The following is a 17,616-nucleotide window of genomic DNA, read 5'->3' on the forward strand; positions in this document are numbered from 1 at the left end:
ATTATCCTTAACGATTCTTTGCACTCTTTTCAGGTGTTATATATATATATATATCATTGTCAGCATAGCGTAGCCGTGCATTTTCTGCTGCATTATACAGAATACGTATTCTAGCCATACACACATATATATTCACCTGTATACATATATATTATGTTAAATATCTATGTATCTTCGCTTATGGGTCAGCATTGGCTCGATTCCAAGAATATTTTACAAATTTGGAGCTGTTCGAAGTCTGCTCAATAAAAAAAAAAAGAAAAAAAATTGCATGAATCTCTTACGTTTGATCGGTTTTATCTTTAACGAGAACTCATTAAAATTTGGACATAATGGGGATTATATTATCAAGATTTCGCGTAAGTCTCCGGTAGTATATAAATAACATTAATACTGTATTACGGAGGTTAACATTTTGTCATGTTATAAACCTTTTACTAAGCATTCGAAAATAATTTAGATATAATATTTTATAACAAATGCTTAAACTTTTAACACATAATGCATTATGTTTTACAATATTTAAATGCAATTAATTCAAACACATTTCTTTATATATGACAAATTTTTAGGTTAGGCGCGAAAATAAGGAAGTTTTGAATAAGTTTGCTGAAGAATAACTTTATTATCATAATATATAATAATGTAAATTCTTAAACATTTATAATTTATGATTTTTGTAGCTTAATATCTATAATCATATTTGAATAAGATTTCTAATATTGAATAATTAATTAACATTGACTTTTAATATATGCAGAATTCTCGTACAATACGAAATTATTATTCAATGATATTACTTTCAAATTATTTAAATTTTGTCATACCAAAAAGACAGAAAGTAATATATACATACAAAGTAAAAATACAAGAAAATAAAAATATACATACAAACGTTTGTAATTGCTTTGTCTTAAAAAATTGTATAAAGATACTTACCTATTTTATGTTGTATAATAAAAATTATTATATAAAAATAAAGTATTATAACCTGAAACATAACATAAATTTCCATTGGAATTTGATAATTAAATTTCATTTTCTTTTAAAATATGTTAGTATGTAAATACGTGCATTGAGAGGAGAGAGAGAAAGAAAATATTATTTATGGAAATACTTTTGCTTTTATTAATAATGTAATTGAGTTAAAACAAATTATTTTTACATTTCAGAGGAAGAAAACAACAATTGAAATTTTGGAGGATCTTGATGCGGTAAAATATTTATGTTCTTTTACTTGTATTTATGTTGATAACTAGATAAGTAATAAAAAATTCCTTCTTTAACAGAAAATTAAAGAAATAGAAAAATATGGATATAGCACAGAACAAAGACATAAAAAAATTGTTGGAACTCTGATATTATATAGCGTGATACTTTATATTATAACGGCATTCATTTTTTACTTTTATTTCTTCCCTGCATCACTGTATGATCAAATATTTTATATCATCCCACTGTTAATTTTTCCCATTCTGTAAGTATTTTAACTATATTTATTTTCTTTACTAAATTATTTAAGATGTATGACAAAATGTATTTCATTGTCACAGCATATTGCTTACAAAAAAGATGGTAACGTGGTATTATAAATGTAAAATTTCTAAAAATCAAGATAGATTAAGTAGTATGCAATCTGAAAAAAAGAAAATTCTAGATGAAGTTACAGAGACTGAAACATATAAAAAAGCTAAAGAAATTCTGTTAAAGTTTGCACCTGATCAATTAAGAATGACTCCAGTAAGTAAATCTATAATATAATTTCTTTATTTTAGTTATATAATGTAATCTTTACGAATTTTTAATAATTGAATTATTTTTCCATTTTTCAGTTGTCTCCGCAGGTTTGTATTTTACACAATAAAATATATGAAGAATGAATTTTTGATAATTATGAGTATCTTTTTGGATAAAAAAGTACTAGAGAAACATTTGAATATATAGAAGATAAAAAATGTAGTAAAAGATTCTTTCATTTTAGACAACTTTTAAAGTGTCATCATCAACAGAAACTCCTAAACAATCAAGTACACCACAGCATATAATATCTCCAGTATCACCTTCTATGGAACTGAGAAGACGTGTAATAATAAATCAAAATCAACCACTGAATGTGCATAGTGGTATACCTGCTAACACTGGTCTTGCCCCAGTTGGCATAGCTCCCACTCAGAATCCATTAAATACTTCCTTCCAGGGTGGTATTAGACCAGTTAATACTCCAATTCGTGATTATCGTTAGTATTTTTAGGACTACGATTACTAATTTTTATTTTTTTAATTTATTAAAAATTAATTTATTGAAGTAAAATTTTTTTATTGAGATTTTTTATTAATAGGAACTCCGTTACCACGTCCAGTATTACCGCGGCAAAGGACTTATTTGGATCGATTGATTGATTATCTTGTTGGAGATGGTCCATCGAATCGATATGCATTAGTGTGTCGAAATTGTGATTCTCACAATGGGATGGCTCTCAAAGAGGAATTTGAATATTTCGGTAAACATTTGTCATAATCTGCCAAAAAGAGTTAAGTATAAAGATTTAATTACGTTACTAAATATTCAAAATATATGTATTTTGATTTTGTAGGATTCAGATGTTGTTATTGCAACTTTTGGAATCGTGCAAGAAAACAGAAGCCATCTGCTCCCAAATTAACGTATAATGTTGCACATAGTAATTCATCTTTAAATACTTCTGAATATCTAGCATCTGATCCAAATGTAGCAGAACATTTAAAACCTCCGCAAACGGAATCAATAAATGCATCGGATACAGGTTTGAACAAAAAGAAAGCTAATGTATAAACTGTTTGGGATTGAAGAAATAATTGGAATCAATCGAAAATAATTTTTAGATTCAGATATCGAAGTCGTTGAGCGACCAACAGAAGCATTGGAAAAGATTGAACACGTTACTGAACCAGTTAAAGATACATGTGGTAAGTAACATTGTTGTTAATCATACTCATAATCTAATATATTTTTTGGTACTATAAATAATTACAATCGCAGATGAACCAAACAATGCCGAGCCACATAATGCGGAATCGGACACTACGGAGTCCGAAATGAAAGAAGCACATAATTGTGACGAGAGTGATGAAAAAATGGATATCGACGAATCATCGTCTTAAAAAAATGTATTTTGAAATAATTTATAACACGAAACTTTTTGTTATGAAACGTTATGTGTTAACAAAATATATTTTGAAATAATGTGCAACATGAAATTTTGTTCAATCTTAATCGTAAGATCTGCAAAAGGTCCACCCTAAGTCCATGCTTTATAATGAATCCTTACTATCTAAGTAAAATATATACTTATTAAACAATCATGATATTGGGTTCTTCTGCAAATTTTTCTCTGAAATCAATCTTTCATAGTTATGTCAATCCAGATCTGTCATCTTTACTAGTGATAAATCTGAACTCTTAGGAATAAAAAAACAACCTATTGTAAAAAAAAGAAAAGCATAGATAATCTAAGAATATTTTTTCGAAAACTGATCGGCTATTTATTGTCTTTACGCGGGAGGACAATTATAGGTATTTTATAATTTTCAATTAGTTTCGCGCTAGAAATGGGGTGCGTTAATGTCGCAGCTTCTTGGCGCTTTTCTATGTGCTTAGTAGCAGCTGTTAGTAGTCGCTATGCTATATTCTTTTATGTCAAATAAAATTTTTAAATTGTTAAATAAATGTAATTGTTTTAATTGTTTTGTTATAGTTGATTTCTTATTTATCAGATACAATATATTCAGAAAAATAATATAGTAAATATATCATGAAAATAAGAATTATCTATTATTATTCAAATAAAATGGTTTTAAGAACACTTGCATTCAAACTTGTTTGAATTTGTGATAATTTCGGTTAATCAAAAAAAACATTGTGGAATGAATGTATAATATTAAGTTAATTTTTAAAATATTTTTCTTGTATCTATTTCTACAAACTTTCTTTTAAATGGATAATAAGGTATACAAAAATAAAGTTTCATTGAATTTATGTAAATATTAATGCGTTACTTTCAGGAGCTTTTTCACGAATTGATAGCACTTCGACAAATGCAACTCGAACTCCAACAACTTTATACCTTGTTACGTTTAATGAGGGTTGATTTGGAAAAGATTATAGGCAATTTTACTTCATTAAGTGGTAAATATTTTTTGTTTTCGTTCATTTTCGTTAAACTTTGTTAACACTTTGGTAAAGTACATAAACAGAAATGTCTGTTTTAGGTGAATGAATAAAAGCATCTTTAAATACATTTATATATATTTGATCTCTGTGTATATATTTAAATAAGTCTGCAAAATGGAAAAAGAAATAATATTAGGAACATCATCCTCATCATCTCTACGAAGAAAGTCTTTTCTATTACAAAGTACATCATCATCCAAATTGGTAGAAAACAATGATGAAGCTGAAAGATTGGCTAGACGTCATGAATTAAATGCTTCTACAGCATCAGTAGAAAATTTAAGCATAAATAAAAAACGAAGATCTTTGGGTCTTGGTTTTCTAGCACATATGCCAACACATGAGATAAAGGATCGCATGGCTGAATGTATAAAACTTAATATTGAAAACAAGATTAATATGAAAAATGCATTTAGTCTTGAAATAATTGACTTCATGTCCTATATGATAAAAAAACAAGATGCCAACATATCTAATTTGCAAGCAGCTAGTACATCCTTAGATGTAAGCACAAAAATCTATGGTTTTCGTGTAGATGGAGTTTATACTGAAATAATGAAAATAGCTAGTGGAATAGATAAGCAACAAAATGATAGCTCAATTGATGAAGTAAATGGAGAGCTAAATACCGAGCAAGGAGATCATTTAAAAGATCTACGAATACATAAGAAAAAGGGGAAAAAGAAAAACAAACAGAAGATTTTTAGTACGACAGATAGCTTAAAAGGAACTGTAGAAATTATGAAGCCTTCTTTGTGGATAATGGAAAATGAGGATTCACAAACTACAGATGCATTATATCAAGTAATGCTGTCAAATCATGCAAATTCAAACTATTCTTTACATTTATATCATGATGTTATCGTGGATGTTGTAGAACATAAAAAAGACAAAAAAGATGCGAAAATAATTATTCCCCAGATGGAAGATTTTTCTAAATTAGAAATGTGTCCACCTTTAACCAATTTTGAATTTCAAAATTGGATCAACGATATTGAGAAAGAAGCAGAAGAAGAAAAAGAAGAAGATAAAGGTATAAAGTCAAAGAGTGACAATGAAAATGGATTTCAGTTTGATTTAGATGCTAGCTTACCATCTGAGGAAGAAGTGCCTCATGATGATCTGAATTATTTAGATATTCAAGATGATGTGGAAAATACAGAGAAATGTGCAGAGATACAAAAACCAACAGAAAAAATTGTAGACTTATGTAAAGTTTTATCTAATGTTGGAGTGATTAAAACATCTGAGTATTCATTCCTTCAGAAAAGCTTGAATATACACTGGGCTGGTCCATCTCATTGGAGAATAAGTAATTTTTCAAAATTATCTGGAAGTAAAATTATCGCCGCTTGTCCACAGAAGCCAGGTAGAAAAAGAAAAGAAATAGAAATATGTTATGACGACAGTATAAAAACAACAGTAGTACCAAAATTTGTAGTAAGCAAAGTTACAAAGTTTGAAGCTGCTAATTTAGAGTGGTATGAAGAAAGACTCACATTACCACGAGATATGCATTATGATATTGCAAGTGCTGCTAAATTGTACCTTCATGAATTAATACATATAAATATGAAAGAGGATCAATTAGATGCTACTCATGTATCTGATATAGAGAATTATAATTATGATAATGAAAATGATATATCAAATTATTGTCCATATATCCCTAATGAAGACTATGCATCAAATGAAGACAATAATGATCTTGAAAATAATGATGAAGTTGAGAATGATGAAGCAGAAACACAAATGATTTTTACTGGAGATAACTTAGTAGCTATTCCTAAATTAACAAATAAGATATCTATTGCATATAGTACACGTGCTAAAAGAATCGATATGCGACAACTAAAAAAATCCATTTGGAAAAGCCTAACTATGTGCAATGATACAGAAAATATAAATACAGAAAATATTGAAAACCGAGAAAAAGAAAATAAAATGAAAGAAAATAGATGTTTTAGTGAGATTTGTAAAACATTACCGAATTTATTAACAAAAGCCAATATGGAAGTCCTAAGTTTTCCTATTTCTTTTGTATCATTGCTACATTTAGCAAATGAAAAGACATTAAAAATACAGTCTGTTCCAGATATGTCTGATCTTATCATAGAAGCAAGTTAAGTACATATATACTATAATCAACAATAAAATAACAGAATAATATTAAGTCCATAATAAAATGCAAATATTATTTTATATATTATGATGACGTTATATAAATTGTGCATTAAAATAGAGTTTTATTAATATCTAGTTGTGTCTAATTCTTTCCATTATTATTTAATTACATTATGATATGTATCATATATGATCATATATATATATATATATATATGTATGAACGAAAAATTTCTAACTCTTGTAAATATAATGTGAATAAATGAAAAATATAAACAACATAGACAATATGTATATTTATTGTTTTCTTTCTACTCTAATGTCACTTTTTCTGCTCGCTCACGCACTCTATCTTTATATCTTTATGTTAGAATCAATGTACTTTTAAGTCAATAACCTAAGTATTCTCCGAATTCTATCTTTTTATGATCTTCGACAGTATTAAGAAATTATCGTCAATGATTCACATAAAATTAATGTTTAGATATGATTGGAACAAAGCGATATCTTTTGGTATTTATCGAAAAATGCATTTCACGCCGTTTTTACCGGAACATTTCAAATATGCCGATTGACGATGAAAAATCAAAATGTGCAAAAGATAAAGGAAATGGTCAAAAGTCGAAAAAAGAGGCTAATGTTAACATCAAACCTCAATTAAAAAATTATGATTCCTTTTCACCAGATCATAAAGGTGACATAAAAGTTTGCATGATTGGAGGCGGCGAGTCATTAATGTACGCTGCTGTTCTTCTAAAACAATTTCGTCTTATAAAACGAATACATGTGGTAGATACAAAAGATTCATTGGCTAATGCAATTTTAGATATTAGTCATATTGACACTTCACCTCGTGTAAAATATTTTAAAAGAAAACATTTAAAAGAAGCTCTTGAAGAAGTATGTATTTATTTATTAAACAGCGAAACAAAATGAACAGTACGTCCCCAATACAACACTGACCCAACGTTGATAAAATTGATACGTAGAAATCGATATGATTTACAGATAGATATTATCGCATTGATGGATGAGACAAATGCTAATATTGATGTAAGTCCCGCAGCACAATTTGAGGCTGCATCGACATACGTGAGCGAAATGGCTGAACAAATGGTACAATTGAGTTCAGAATCTTTAGTAGCTGTTTTTACTCGGCCAGTAACGGCTATACTTCCCATGGTGTCAGAAATTTACAAACTTGCTGGATGGTGGGATCCAGACAGAATTATTGGTTCCACTGCACATGATCGTATGCGAATGGAGGCATTAACCGCGAATCTTCTGGATTTAAATCCTGCATTCTTATCAGTTCCAATGGTTGGCGGGGCAGATTCGAACACTATTGTTCCTCTTTTGTCGTGTGCTTCTCCAATCAATCGATTTAACAATGTATGAAAATGTAGTCATTTACATTAAACTGTTATATGTATTTAGGGAGAGAATTTTTTATGCACATTCTAACACCTTATATTAAAAATTCATGTAGACGCAACAAGAAATGTTGTTACAATCATTACGTACCGCAGATAAAGAAATGGCAAATATTGAATTTAAAGGTCCAGTGTTGTCTGATGGAGCTGCAGCTGCCAAATTGATCCTTGCGCTTGTCGAAGGACTTAGCGGTTATAAAAATGTTATTTCCTCTGCTTATGTACGATCAAATATTTTGCCGGGATGTCGATACTTCACCAGCCAATTGCAATTCGGCCCAGGCGGTATACAAAAAAATTTTGGACTACCAAAAATGTCTGCTGCGGAAATAGTACTTGTAGAACAGGCAATCCCTTCTATCAATGAATATATCGAAATGGGATTGAAAGCAGTACATAATAATAGACATATCACACTGAAAACTGTATAAATTCATTTTATTTTTTATAAATGATTTCATCTTATATAAAAATTATACAACTCCATGGAGTTAATATCTTTGTTATTAAATGCAAACTAGCTTTTTTTCAGGTAATTTAACAGAAAAGATGCCTAAATTTTTACCATTTACTTTCTACTGTTTCGTATACAATAAAAATAATAAGAATGTATCGATTATTATGTGATCGACCATAATACCTCTATTCTATTTATGTATGTATAATAATATCATGTTTGAAGTCTATACTGTGTACATAAAGATTGTACTTCAATATGTGTAGGAAACATGTGTAGGAAGGAAAAAGAACCTATTATATTTTCAAAGTTTCGTCTAAATTAAAGGTCGTTCTCGTGAGAATAGCTGAAATTATTTTTTATAAGTATTTATAATAATATTTTTAGTGATATATAATATTAACATATATTTTATTTATTTCTTCGCATTTCTTTCTTATCGATGCACAAGCCGAGTCATTATTCTATAACATATACATACAATGTACAGTTGTTCGTATCAGTTTGATTTGTAGTTTCAAACGGAGCGTATCTCGACTGGTGAATACCCGATAGGAACGAACACGAAATAATAATGAACGTAACTTAATACACATTTTAATTGAAAACAATATATTTACGCTCAATTGATTTATTCAACAGAAAGTGACAAGTGAAAAGAAAAATTTTTGATATCTACTAATTTACCGAGATATTATTTAAGCATTAAATGAACACCCTGTGCCATAAAAGTACTTTTTTATAAAGGTCATGACAAATATGTTAGAAATCATGACAGTTATAAATATTGAAACTGTAAACATCGAAACAAAACATAAAGTGATTTAAGTTTAAATTTGGATCGATCGGCACCAACGGTTGGTTAAGATGGGAATCTTGTTTAGATTTTTATCAAGATTTGACGTAAGTCAGTGCATCAACTTTTTATAAGTACATACTATATTATTTTATAAGCAGTACAAATTTATGACTTAAAAGTTTATAACCTTTAATTTTTATAAGAGGAGATTTAAGTTTTTTAACCTAATTAGAATAAGATCATAATATTGAATGATTAATCAACATCGATTTGTAATTCATGTAGAATTGTCACGCAATACGAAATTACTATACAATGACATTACATTCATATTATTTAAATTTTGTCACTGTTGAATTAAAAACAATTGAAAAATTATATACATAAAGATATCTGTAATTATTTTTTAAATAGAAATATATGAGATCTTTTTTTATTAAAATATGGTATAAACGTATATGTTTCATATCACATAATAAAAACTACTATATAAAAATATGATATCATACTTTCAAACAAAAGTTATAATTAAATATGCTATGCATGTAGTTATTTATGAAGTTTCATATTAATTATTATGCCAAGAACATCCTTGATTCACTATGCTGAATTCATTTCAATTCAATAATTGAAATTCATCTTTTTTTAAATATGTAAATATATACACTAGGGGAAAAAGAGAATAAATGTAATGTACATAATGTAATGCTTATAAAGTAAAATAAATACTTATAGAAAATTGATCTCACATATAAATATGCCAATATTTGTAATATAAATTTATAATGTAAATTATTTTTACATTTCAGAGGAAGAAAACAACAATTGAAATTTTGGAGGATCTTGATGTGGTAAAATATTTATATTATTTTACTTGTTGATAACTATATTTATGTTGATAACTAGACAAGTAATAAAAAATTCCTTCTTTAACAGAAAATTAAAGAGATAGAAAGATATGGATATAGTACAGAACAAAGACATAAAAAAATTGTTGGAACTCTGATATTATATAGCGTGATACTTTATATTATAACGGCATTCATTTTTTACTTCTATTTCTTCCCTGCATCACTGTATGATCAAATATTTTATATCATCCCACTGTTAATTTTTCCCATTCTGTAAGTATTTTAACTATATTTATTTTCTTTACTAAATTATTTAAGATGTATGACAAAATGTATTTCATTGTCACAGCATATTGCTTACAAAAAAGATGGTAACGTGGTATTATAAATGTAAAATTTCTAAAAATCAAGATAGATTAAGTAGTATGCAATCTGAAAAAAAGAAAATTTTAGATCAAGTTGCAGAGATTGAAACATATAAAAAAGCTAAAGAAATTCTGTTAAAATTTGCACCTGATCAATTAAAACCGACTCCAGTAAGTGCATTGACAGTTTGAAAAGGAAGACAATGCATCTACTAAAAGAGTCTTTCATTTTAGCCTGCAATAGAAATTCCTCAACAATCTAGTACACCACAATGTATAAAATCTGCTATATCTCCTTTTGGGGAACTGAGGAAGCGTGTAATATTAAGTCAAAATCAAGCACTAAATGCGCAAAGCTGTGTACCTTCTAACAGTTACCCTGTCCCAGTTGGCATAACTCCTGTTCGCAATTTACCAAATGCTCCTGTTCAGAATAATGATAAACTACTCAATACTCCAAATTGGAATCATAGTTAGTATCTTGTGGATTACAGTTAATAACTTTTATTTTTTTATTTCATTTGTATTTTATTGTCTTTTATTGTAAATTTATCAAAGCAAAATCTTATATAATAGGGTCTCCTTTATTATGTTCATCAATTTTACCACGTCCAATATTATCACCGCAAAGGACTAATTTGGATCGAATAATTGATTATCTCGTTGGGGATGGTCCATCTAATCGATATGCATTAATTTGTCGAGGTTGTGAGTCGCACAATGGAATGGCTCTTAAAGAGGAATTTGAATATTTTGGTAAACATTTTTTATAATCTGCCAGCAAGAATTATGTATAAAGATTTAATTATAATAATAAATATTCAAAATATATGTATTTTTATTTTGTAGGATTTAAATGTTGTTACTGCAACTTTTGGAATCCTGCAAGGAAGCAGAAGCTATCTGCTCCAAAACTAAAATCCAATATTACACTTAGTAATCCATCTTTAAACAATTCTGAACATTTATCAACTAACATTAGTACAGAACTTTTGGAAGATGGACAAGCCGAATCAAAGGGTACATCTGATTCAGGTTTGAAAGGAAAATAATACGTGATCTTATGGGTATACCTTACTATGATCTTATTAATTTAAAAAAAATAATCTAAGTCAAGAAATGAATTATTTTTAGATTTAGATATGAAAGCAGTTGAAAGATCTACAGAAACATTGAAAGAAATTGAATCTATTACTGAATCAGAAGAAAGTACATGTGGTAAGGAACTCAATAGAGTTAATAACAATTAAACATATTTATAATTCAATATTTTTTCTAATAGCAATAATTGCAATTATGTAGACTAACTAGATACTACGAGATCGGAACGAAAAGAAGTACATAATCGTGAAGAAAGCATAGAAAAAATAGATATCGATGAATTTCCACCTTAAAAAAAGTACGTAGAAGTAATTTCCATTCTAAAACTGTTATAAAATATGCGTACGACAATATGTGTATACTATAAACATATATTATAGTTTTCATTATACTATACATGGAGATATACATACATATAAATGTACGGATATTCATACATGTAAATAATTCCCTTTTTAATAAACTTTTTATATGCTTTTAAATGTTTATTCGTGTTTAATATTCTTGAAATTATTTTCGAAATGAATTCTGTAAAACGCAATGTTTTCTCTTTTGGTTTGCGTAGCCAATTGCGGGTGCTGATTTAACAAAATGTCTGCTTGCGTTTTGTGTTCTTAAAAGTACAAAACTATGCTCATTCGAGTACACGTGTGAATTGGTCTCAGTTTACATGGTAAAAATAGTGGTCGGTCGTCGACGGATTATCGTTCGAGGTAAATCTAACGATTTTTTCGGCATCGTTCTGTAATGATAGTAAAAGAGCGCGAATATCGAGAGACAAGTAACAAACATATCCCTTTGTGTGAATCATATCGCGTGTAATGATTTATTGTCAACGATGAACGTGCGAAATGTTTATGCTTCGATGATGTTCATGCACGAAATTCATCGTGCTGCATAATGATATAAAGCACCGTATAAAAACGCGGATAGACTGAAAATGTGTCACTCACAATTATTGGAACGCAATTAATCTTGTCACGATAGTTAAACATAAATAGCAACGGGAATTGTCGATCGTATCTTTGCAAGTATTTTTCGACTACCTTCAGTGGGCGCCATAACAACGTCCATTTGTCTGTTACAATCATTGTGTGATAAGTGTTTATTTTTCCCATTTAATTGTTTTATATTTCTTAATAACATACAATTTGTTCATCAATCTCATCATTATTTTATCTACACTTGCGAAGTTGTTCATATTCATTGAAACTCATACTACAAACGAGGGTATATTAGGTGGGGCAGATTTTGTTAACCCGGTGTAATACACGTGTGGCCGACTTTTATGGAGAATGATTGTATCAATGCATAAATTATGTTAATATACAGATTCGTTCATATCGTATAAAATTATACTTTTTACAAAAAGAGTAAATGCTGATCATATATATTTTGCAATTTGTTTCACTTTGTAATATATAATAAAAAATGGTAAATGTACATTATTACTTATTTAATATAATTATTTGTTACAGATCAATAAATATGCCAGAACTAACTGAACTCGACAAAGCTGCAAGCTCTGAACCTACTAAGGTCGAAGCAGGTGGAGCAGGATCTGGAACTGATACAGATTCAGATGACACTATCCCAGAATTGGACGATGCAGGAGCTGGGGGTACTGTTGGTTTCCCAGGGACAACTGTCACTGGTCTTCCCATTGATATGGTTTCTAAAGCAAAACAAAGTCGAGGAGAAAAAAAAGCCAGGAAGCTTATGAGCAAATTGGGATTAAAGCCTGTATGTTGGATGAATGCAATGTACCATATATTCTTTTATATATATGAATAAATAAATACTTGAAATTGTTTTGTTCAGGTGCAAGGAGTTAACAGAGTGACTATTCGTAAATCAAAAAATATTCTCTTTGTAATCAATAAGCCAGATGTGTTAAAGAATCCAGCTTCAGATACTTACATAGTGTTTGGCGAAGCCAAGGTAAAATAACTGGAAATCTAACTTGAAGTAGTATATTACAGAAATAATATCTCAGAGAAGGTGATGATTAGTTTTGTGTTTCGCATATTATGAATTAAAGAAATGTAGAAAAAATTCCTTGGCAGACTGATACGTTTAATAATTGTACATTTTTTCAAATATTGTGGTTTTTAATTATTTAACGAAATTATTTGTTTTACAGATTGAGGATCTCAGTCAACAAGCTCAAGTAGCAGCAGCTGAGAAGTTTAAGGAACCACCAGTTATTCCAGCAACTGAAGCTGGCGGTAGTACTACGGTAAGATATTGTATTTGATTGCTATAAAAATCTCCAACGCAACATTTCATATGTGATACTAACTTTATCTTTTAACTTTGTATTTTTAAAGGTTGTTGCACCAATACAAGAAGAATCAGAAGAAGAAGTAGACGAAACGGGCGTCGAAGAAAAAGACATTGACCTAGTAATGTGTCAAGCCAATGTGTCTCGAGGGAAGGCTATTAAAGCTCTTAAAAATAATCAGAATGATATTGTCAATGCTATTATGGTAAGTTTACAAACGGAAATACAAAATTTTATAGAACACAATTATGTGATGATTTTACCAACGGTTTCGCATGTATTTTGTAATCAGATTTATAATATTGTTGAAAAATCTTGGCAGGCTGATTAAATCTGTATATAAGAAAACGATTTCACCTATATCATTCGAAAACTTATACTTTGTTTTTTGTCGGTTTCAGGAATTGACAATGTGATGAAGCTACTTTGCAGTAGGGTATGCTACGTCGTAGCTATCATTGTGACATCATCTTATTTTATCATCTACGTCATCAGGAAAGAACATCATCCTTTTTTTTCTCTCATTACACGTTGAAAGGATTAAGCTCGAACACTAAGAGGCACGGAGACCGTGATTGTCTCAAAAGAATTCACATGTATATACATAATTCATATGAAAAAAAAATAAATACACTAAGGACACTATGTTGTTTGCGTGTTATTCCATAAATTTATGATATGAAATTAAAGAGAAGTCGAAGTATAGACTTCGTTAACATCGTTACATAACGCTGGAATCATCGGTGCGCGAAATAATGGCGCGTGAACATTATTGATTATCAGCATTGCGATGCGGTAAGACAATGGTGGTAATAAAGATTTATTTCTCACTTCTATCTTATCGACAGATGGTTAAATGTCAAAAAATTTCAAATTCGAGGAAATACGAACAGATGGCAGTGCATGATATATTCCACGAATTACAGATATTCACAACCTTTTCAAATAATTCTTCTGATCATCTAAAATATGTATGTATATGAAAATATACAATTTTAATAATTAAATATTAAATAGTGAAACTGTGAAGAAATAGCAAAGTTAAATACATTTTACCTTATCAAAATTGCAATATCCTATTTCATATAAAAAGACTATTAGTTTTTTTCTAAAAATTTCATCAAACGAGAATAAACGATATAAGTACATACATCGAAAGTATAACTAAGGATGTCATTTTTATTTTCTTTAAACACTTGTTTCATGTATACTTCAGTTTCATCAGTTGGAGATAAGTAATGTCGGGGATGATAGCTATTCGCGATGGCCGTGCTCGACGAAAGTTTCATAAGCCATTTCGCGCACATGTCGCGGTGCGCATCGCATCGCCGAGGGCTGGAAAAAAGCTGCGATATTAGAGCGTGGACGTGCACCATTCTCTCTATCCGGCCGGGAATCCGCTAATATTTGAGATTTCGGTCTCGTATATGACGCTACCTACGGTGACATCTGGCACGGATCTTAAGACGCTTTATTGCCGGCAAGAAGCGTTTGCAATATTGTCACGTAATAAAGGGACACCGCGAGGGAAACACCTGCGGGACACGAGTAATCGAATTTCCATTCGGTCCGCCATTGGATCTTTCCAGTGTTGCGTAAAACGGTTATAGATCGTTTTATAAGAATGACACGCCTTACCAAATGAAAAATGGCAATCCTTTAGTAATTTTGAATTTAACTTCTTATCTTATGATATTGTGTAGAGATTTGTGATATTTGTGGGCCAAAATTGAAAAATTCGTCGTCGTGTTCGTAGTATGAATTATAGGTTAAGGTCAACTAATAACATGGATTGATTGATCAAATCAAACCAATTCATTTAGTAAGAACTTTGTAAGTTTTAAACGTTATTGTACACAGTGCAATTATTAATTAAAATTTAGCAGCTATCCATTTGTAAGTATACATTTATTGGATCGTTACAACTATTACAAATTTTGACATACAATTTTCGAAGTTGTCCAGTTTCCCATACTTTATAACACTTTATAACGCTAACAAAATATAACCTTATAACACTGTGAACAGATGAAATCATTCCGTGTCTCACGCGGTTACAAATTAGATTTTATAGCAGGTAATTAAACATATAATATTCTTCTGCAGCAAAAAAGCGAAATTCTGTAAAATTTTATGTCAATTCATGTAAATGATGAATCCTTTTATCGCTTACTTTTTATTATATAGTCGAAGAAGCTGCGAAACAAAGTGAAGGATTCGGCGTTTGCGAATGGAAAGACGTGTCACAGGAAGCGGGATAAAAGAATAGTGAAGAAGGAAAAAGAGGATTGCGATCAAAGAGAGGAAGGGTAGAAGTGGTTGGCAGCCGATCCGTCTCCGACATGTCTGATTGTTCCCTTAACGATCGGCTGACAGCGAAGACGTATGTCGGTGCCATCAGATAATGCGACCGGCGTTGATGTGTACGCGGCCCATGGTACGCGTAAGCGTTTTGTAAACGCTTCGCACGTCTCCATGGTGGCGTTTGTTCAGCGACATCTTCATAACGTTCTGGACAAAAAGACTGTCATGTCGCGTCGCGTCGTTGCGTCATGGCCCACGAACATCGATTCAATCGATTCAAAAATTGTCGTATCTGATGTTCCATCGTCTTATCTTTTTAATTATTCAACGTTCATCATCAATATTCTTATTAAACAAATTTTCTTCAAATTCTTTAAGATCCATTTGATCTTGGTCGAATAATATGAAATAATATGAAAATCTTTGGGTTACAGGTTCGTGTTTGAGGGAAAAGAGCAATTTTGAGACACGTTTTATTCCATGCTGATGATGAGAAAAATCGAATGGTGTAATTTTTATGGAAATTTAATAAGAAGACGATTATTTAATTACGTCCTTTTAGCCTGTTCTTGATCACTTTTTCAAAAATAAGTTAAGTAAGTTATTCAACCACCGGTATAATTGTACTTTTTTCTAACTTGTAATTTAACTTGATTTTTTAATATTTTACTTATATTATATTATTTATTTATATTATAGTATCTATTCGCAGTCTATTTCATATTTTATATCTCGTTCGACCGTTTGCGGAGAGACGCGATCTCGAGGAAGCGTGTCAACGGGAGTCGTAAATTCTCGTTACGATTATACAATCGACGCCACGAAAAGATCGATCCCCTATTTTGTTTAGGATAATAGAGGATAATAAAATTGATTACAACATTGAGTTAGCAGGTTACAATTTACACTTTATTCCAACAACTTGTAGACATAGACAGTTACACTCGGTCCGTATAGATATAAGTTTAACAGATGACTGATTTAAAGTAGATATAGACGGTGAAGAGATGACAGTTGACTGATCTGAAGATGATGAACCAGCGAAGTTCGGTGACGATGCTGTCGCAGAGGAAAACTATTGCTGGGTGTTGGTCGCCACACCACCGGTCGCGTGCGGGTGGAAATGACCGTCGAACATGGGAAAAACCCGACTTTCTCATTTTTTATCTGATGGAGCAATAGCCATAAGGAACCTCTTGACTTGAAGGTGTTTTATACCAATTAACGGCCTTAACGGTAAAATTGAAAAGCTTAGGTTTATGACAGTTCCTTATGATTATTACGGTCTGACTAATTATATTTGCGCAGCGAGTGGCTGTCTTGACCGAGGGATGAATTCTGATTGATGTAAAGAGTCACCGGACGTAACATATCTACTATTGTAATATTTCGTTTCGAGTATGAAGAAATTGTTTGCAATTATTTAATGCGCTTCACAGAAACATACTTTTTACATGCTGTGATGGAACAGAAGATCGAAGTGGTACAGAAAATATTACAAAATAGAAGGAATGTATGTTGAAATATTAGGTTGTCCGAAAAGTGTCTTTCTTTTATAGACACGTCTTTTACAACGGTGCATCTTTATAGAAACATGAAACCTAATCTGTTGAATGTTGTGATCTTTATCTTGATAAAACAAAATGGATCATACGTAATTCGATAAAATAATATAAAACGGAAAATGT

At 30.3% G+C, this 17,616-nt stretch overlaps 5 protein-coding genes and 1 long non-coding RNA gene across 14 annotated transcripts; all 6 read left to right on the forward strand.

The window, feature by feature from the left end:
* The first annotated feature begins 75 nt into the window (after nucleotides 1-75).
* LOC122571283 (endoplasmic reticulum junction formation protein lunapark-A-like) lies at nucleotides 76-3,237 on the forward strand. The gene is made up of 10 exons (XM_043734882.1): nucleotides 76-359; nucleotides 1,173-1,214; nucleotides 1,290-1,477; nucleotides 1,554-1,740; nucleotides 1,833-1,844; nucleotides 1,982-2,237; nucleotides 2,340-2,501; nucleotides 2,595-2,783; nucleotides 2,863-2,946; nucleotides 3,020-3,237. The coding sequence occupies exons 1-10, from the start codon at nucleotides 333-335 to the stop codon at nucleotides 3,139-3,141; spliced, it is 1,269 nt and encodes a 422-aa protein (XP_043590817.1). The 5' UTR covers nucleotides 76-332; the 3' UTR covers nucleotides 3,142-3,237.
* A 388-nt stretch (nucleotides 3,238-3,625) lies between these two features.
* On the forward strand, nucleotides 3,626-6,659 carry LOC122571159 (condensin complex subunit 2-like). 3 transcript variants are annotated; one of them, XM_043734771.1, is made up of 3 exons: nucleotides 3,626-3,645; nucleotides 4,042-4,165; nucleotides 4,249-6,659. In XM_043734771.1, the coding sequence occupies exon 3, from the start codon at nucleotides 4,325-4,327 to the stop codon at nucleotides 6,335-6,337; it is 2,013 nt and encodes a 670-aa protein (XP_043590706.1). In that variant the 5' UTR covers nucleotides 3,626-3,645; nucleotides 4,042-4,165; nucleotides 4,249-4,324; the 3' UTR covers nucleotides 6,338-6,659. The 3 variants fall into 3 exon arrangements, with proteins under 3 accessions (XP_043590706.1, XP_043590609.1, XP_043590519.1); XM_043734674.1 differs by lacking the exon at nucleotides 3,626-3,645 and adding an exon at nucleotides 3,659-3,707; XM_043734584.1 differs by lacking the exon at nucleotides 3,626-3,645 and adding an exon at nucleotides 3,849-3,985.
* Nucleotides 6,660-6,818: 159 nt separating this feature from the next.
* LOC122571343 (probable malate dehydrogenase, mitochondrial) lies at nucleotides 6,819-8,290 on the forward strand. The gene is made up of 3 exons (XM_043735004.1): nucleotides 6,819-7,234; nucleotides 7,343-7,726; nucleotides 7,824-8,290. Exons 1-3 carry the CDS (start codon nucleotides 6,821-6,823, stop codon nucleotides 8,196-8,198), a joined length of 1,173 nt encoding a protein of 390 aa, XP_043590939.1. The 5' UTR covers nucleotides 6,819-6,820; the 3' UTR covers nucleotides 8,199-8,290.
* A 194-nt stretch (nucleotides 8,291-8,484) lies between these two features.
* LOC122571402 (endoplasmic reticulum junction formation protein lunapark-A-like) lies at nucleotides 8,485-11,600 on the forward strand. 5 transcript variants are annotated; one of them, XM_043735295.1, is made up of 9 exons: nucleotides 8,485-9,127; nucleotides 9,833-9,874; nucleotides 9,960-10,147; nucleotides 10,224-10,410; nucleotides 10,474-10,711; nucleotides 10,816-10,995; nucleotides 11,089-11,259; nucleotides 11,374-11,457; nucleotides 11,522-11,600. In XM_043735295.1, exons 1-9 carry the CDS (start codon nucleotides 9,092-9,094, stop codon nucleotides 11,539-11,541), a joined length of 1,146 nt encoding a protein of 381 aa, XP_043591230.1. In that variant the 5' UTR covers nucleotides 8,485-9,091; the 3' UTR covers nucleotides 11,542-11,600. The 5 variants fall into 5 exon arrangements, 4 of the variants coding, with proteins under 4 accessions (XP_043591230.1, XP_043591313.1, XP_043591061.1 ...); XM_043735378.1 differs by having other exon boundaries at nucleotides 8,487-9,127; nucleotides 11,542-11,600; XM_043735126.1 differs by having other exon boundaries at nucleotides 8,488-9,127; nucleotides 11,089-11,274.
* A 315-nt stretch (nucleotides 11,601-11,915) lies between these two features.
* On the forward strand, nucleotides 11,916-14,269 carry LOC122571576 (nascent polypeptide-associated complex subunit alpha). Of its 3 annotated transcripts, none has more exons than XM_043735548.1 (6): nucleotides 11,916-12,053; nucleotides 12,819-13,083; nucleotides 13,162-13,281; nucleotides 13,484-13,579; nucleotides 13,671-13,829; nucleotides 14,026-14,269. In XM_043735548.1, the coding sequence occupies exons 2-6, from the start codon at nucleotides 12,829-12,831 to the stop codon at nucleotides 14,038-14,040; spliced, it is 645 nt and encodes a 214-aa protein (XP_043591483.1). In that variant the 5' UTR covers nucleotides 11,916-12,053; nucleotides 12,819-12,828; the 3' UTR covers nucleotides 14,041-14,269. The 3 variants fall into 3 exon arrangements, with proteins under 3 accessions (XP_043591483.1, XP_043591652.1, XP_043591569.1); XM_043735717.1 differs by lacking the exon at nucleotides 11,916-12,053 and adding an exon at nucleotides 12,088-12,158; XM_043735634.1 differs by lacking the exon at nucleotides 11,916-12,053 and adding an exon at nucleotides 12,127-12,367.
* Nucleotides 14,270-16,689: 2,420 nt separating this feature from the next.
* Nucleotides 16,690-17,416, forward strand: LOC122566268. Its single transcript, XR_006316452.1, has 3 exons — nucleotides 16,690-16,822; nucleotides 16,919-17,164; nucleotides 17,237-17,416. It is a non-coding gene; the product is annotated as an uncharacterized LOC122566268 (long non-coding RNA).
* Nucleotides 17,417-17,616: the final 200 nt, after the last annotated feature.

This window comes from Bombus pyrosoma, linkage group LG1, assembly GCF_014825855.1.
Source record: "Bombus pyrosoma isolate SC7728 linkage group LG1, ASM1482585v1, whole genome shotgun sequence".
Lineage (NCBI taxonomy): Eukaryota > Metazoa > Arthropoda > Insecta > Hymenoptera > Apidae > Bombus > Bombus pyrosoma.

Excerpts from the sequence above, each read along its gene's own strand:
- LOC122571283 (XM_043734882.1), top strand. The coding sequence starts at position 333 with ATGGGGATTATATTATCAAGATTTCGC. Across the intron at positions 1,215-1,289 it reads TTTTGGAGGATCTTGATGCG|AAAATTAAAGAAATAGAAAA; the intron begins GTAAAATATTTA and ends CTTCTTTAACAG. Across the intron at positions 2,784-2,862 it reads AATAAATGCATCGGATACAG|ATTCAGATATCGAAGTCGTT; the intron begins GTTTGAACAAAA and ends AATAATTTTTAG.
- LOC122571159 (XM_043734771.1), top strand. The coding sequence starts at position 4,325 with ATGGAAAAAGAAATAATATTAGGAACATCATCCTCATCATCTCTACGA.
- LOC122571343 (XM_043735004.1), top strand. The coding sequence starts at position 6,821 with ATGATTGGAACAAAGCGATATCTTTTGGTATTTATCGAAAAATGCATT. Across the intron at positions 7,235-7,342 it reads TAAAAGAAGCTCTTGAAGAA|ATAGATATTATCGCATTGAT; the intron begins GTATGTATTTAT and ends TATGATTTACAG. Across the intron at positions 7,727-7,823 it reads CAATCAATCGATTTAACAAT|ACGCAACAAGAAATGTTGTT; the intron begins GTATGAAAATGT and ends AAATTCATGTAG.
- LOC122571402 (XM_043735126.1), top strand. The coding sequence starts at position 9,092 with ATGGGAATCTTGTTTAGATTTTTATCAAGATTTGAC. Across the intron at positions 10,712-10,815 it reads TACTCCAAATTGGAATCATA|GGTCTCCTTTATTATGTTCA; the intron begins GTTAGTATCTTG and ends CTTATATAATAG. Across the intron at positions 11,458-11,521 it reads ATCAGAAGAAAGTACATGTG|CAATAATTGCAATTATGTAG; the intron begins GTAAGGAACTCA and ends TTTTTCTAATAG.
- LOC122571576 (XM_043735717.1), top strand. The coding sequence starts at position 12,088 with ATGATAGTAAAAGAGCGCGAATATCGAGAGACAAGTAACAAACATATC. Across the intron at positions 12,159-12,818 it reads TTGTGTGAATCATATCGCGT|ATCAATAAATATGCCAGAAC; the intron begins GTAATGATTTAT and ends TATTTGTTACAG. Across the intron at positions 13,282-13,483 it reads TAGTGTTTGGCGAAGCCAAG|ATTGAGGATCTCAGTCAACA; the intron begins GTAAAATAACTG and ends TTTGTTTTACAG.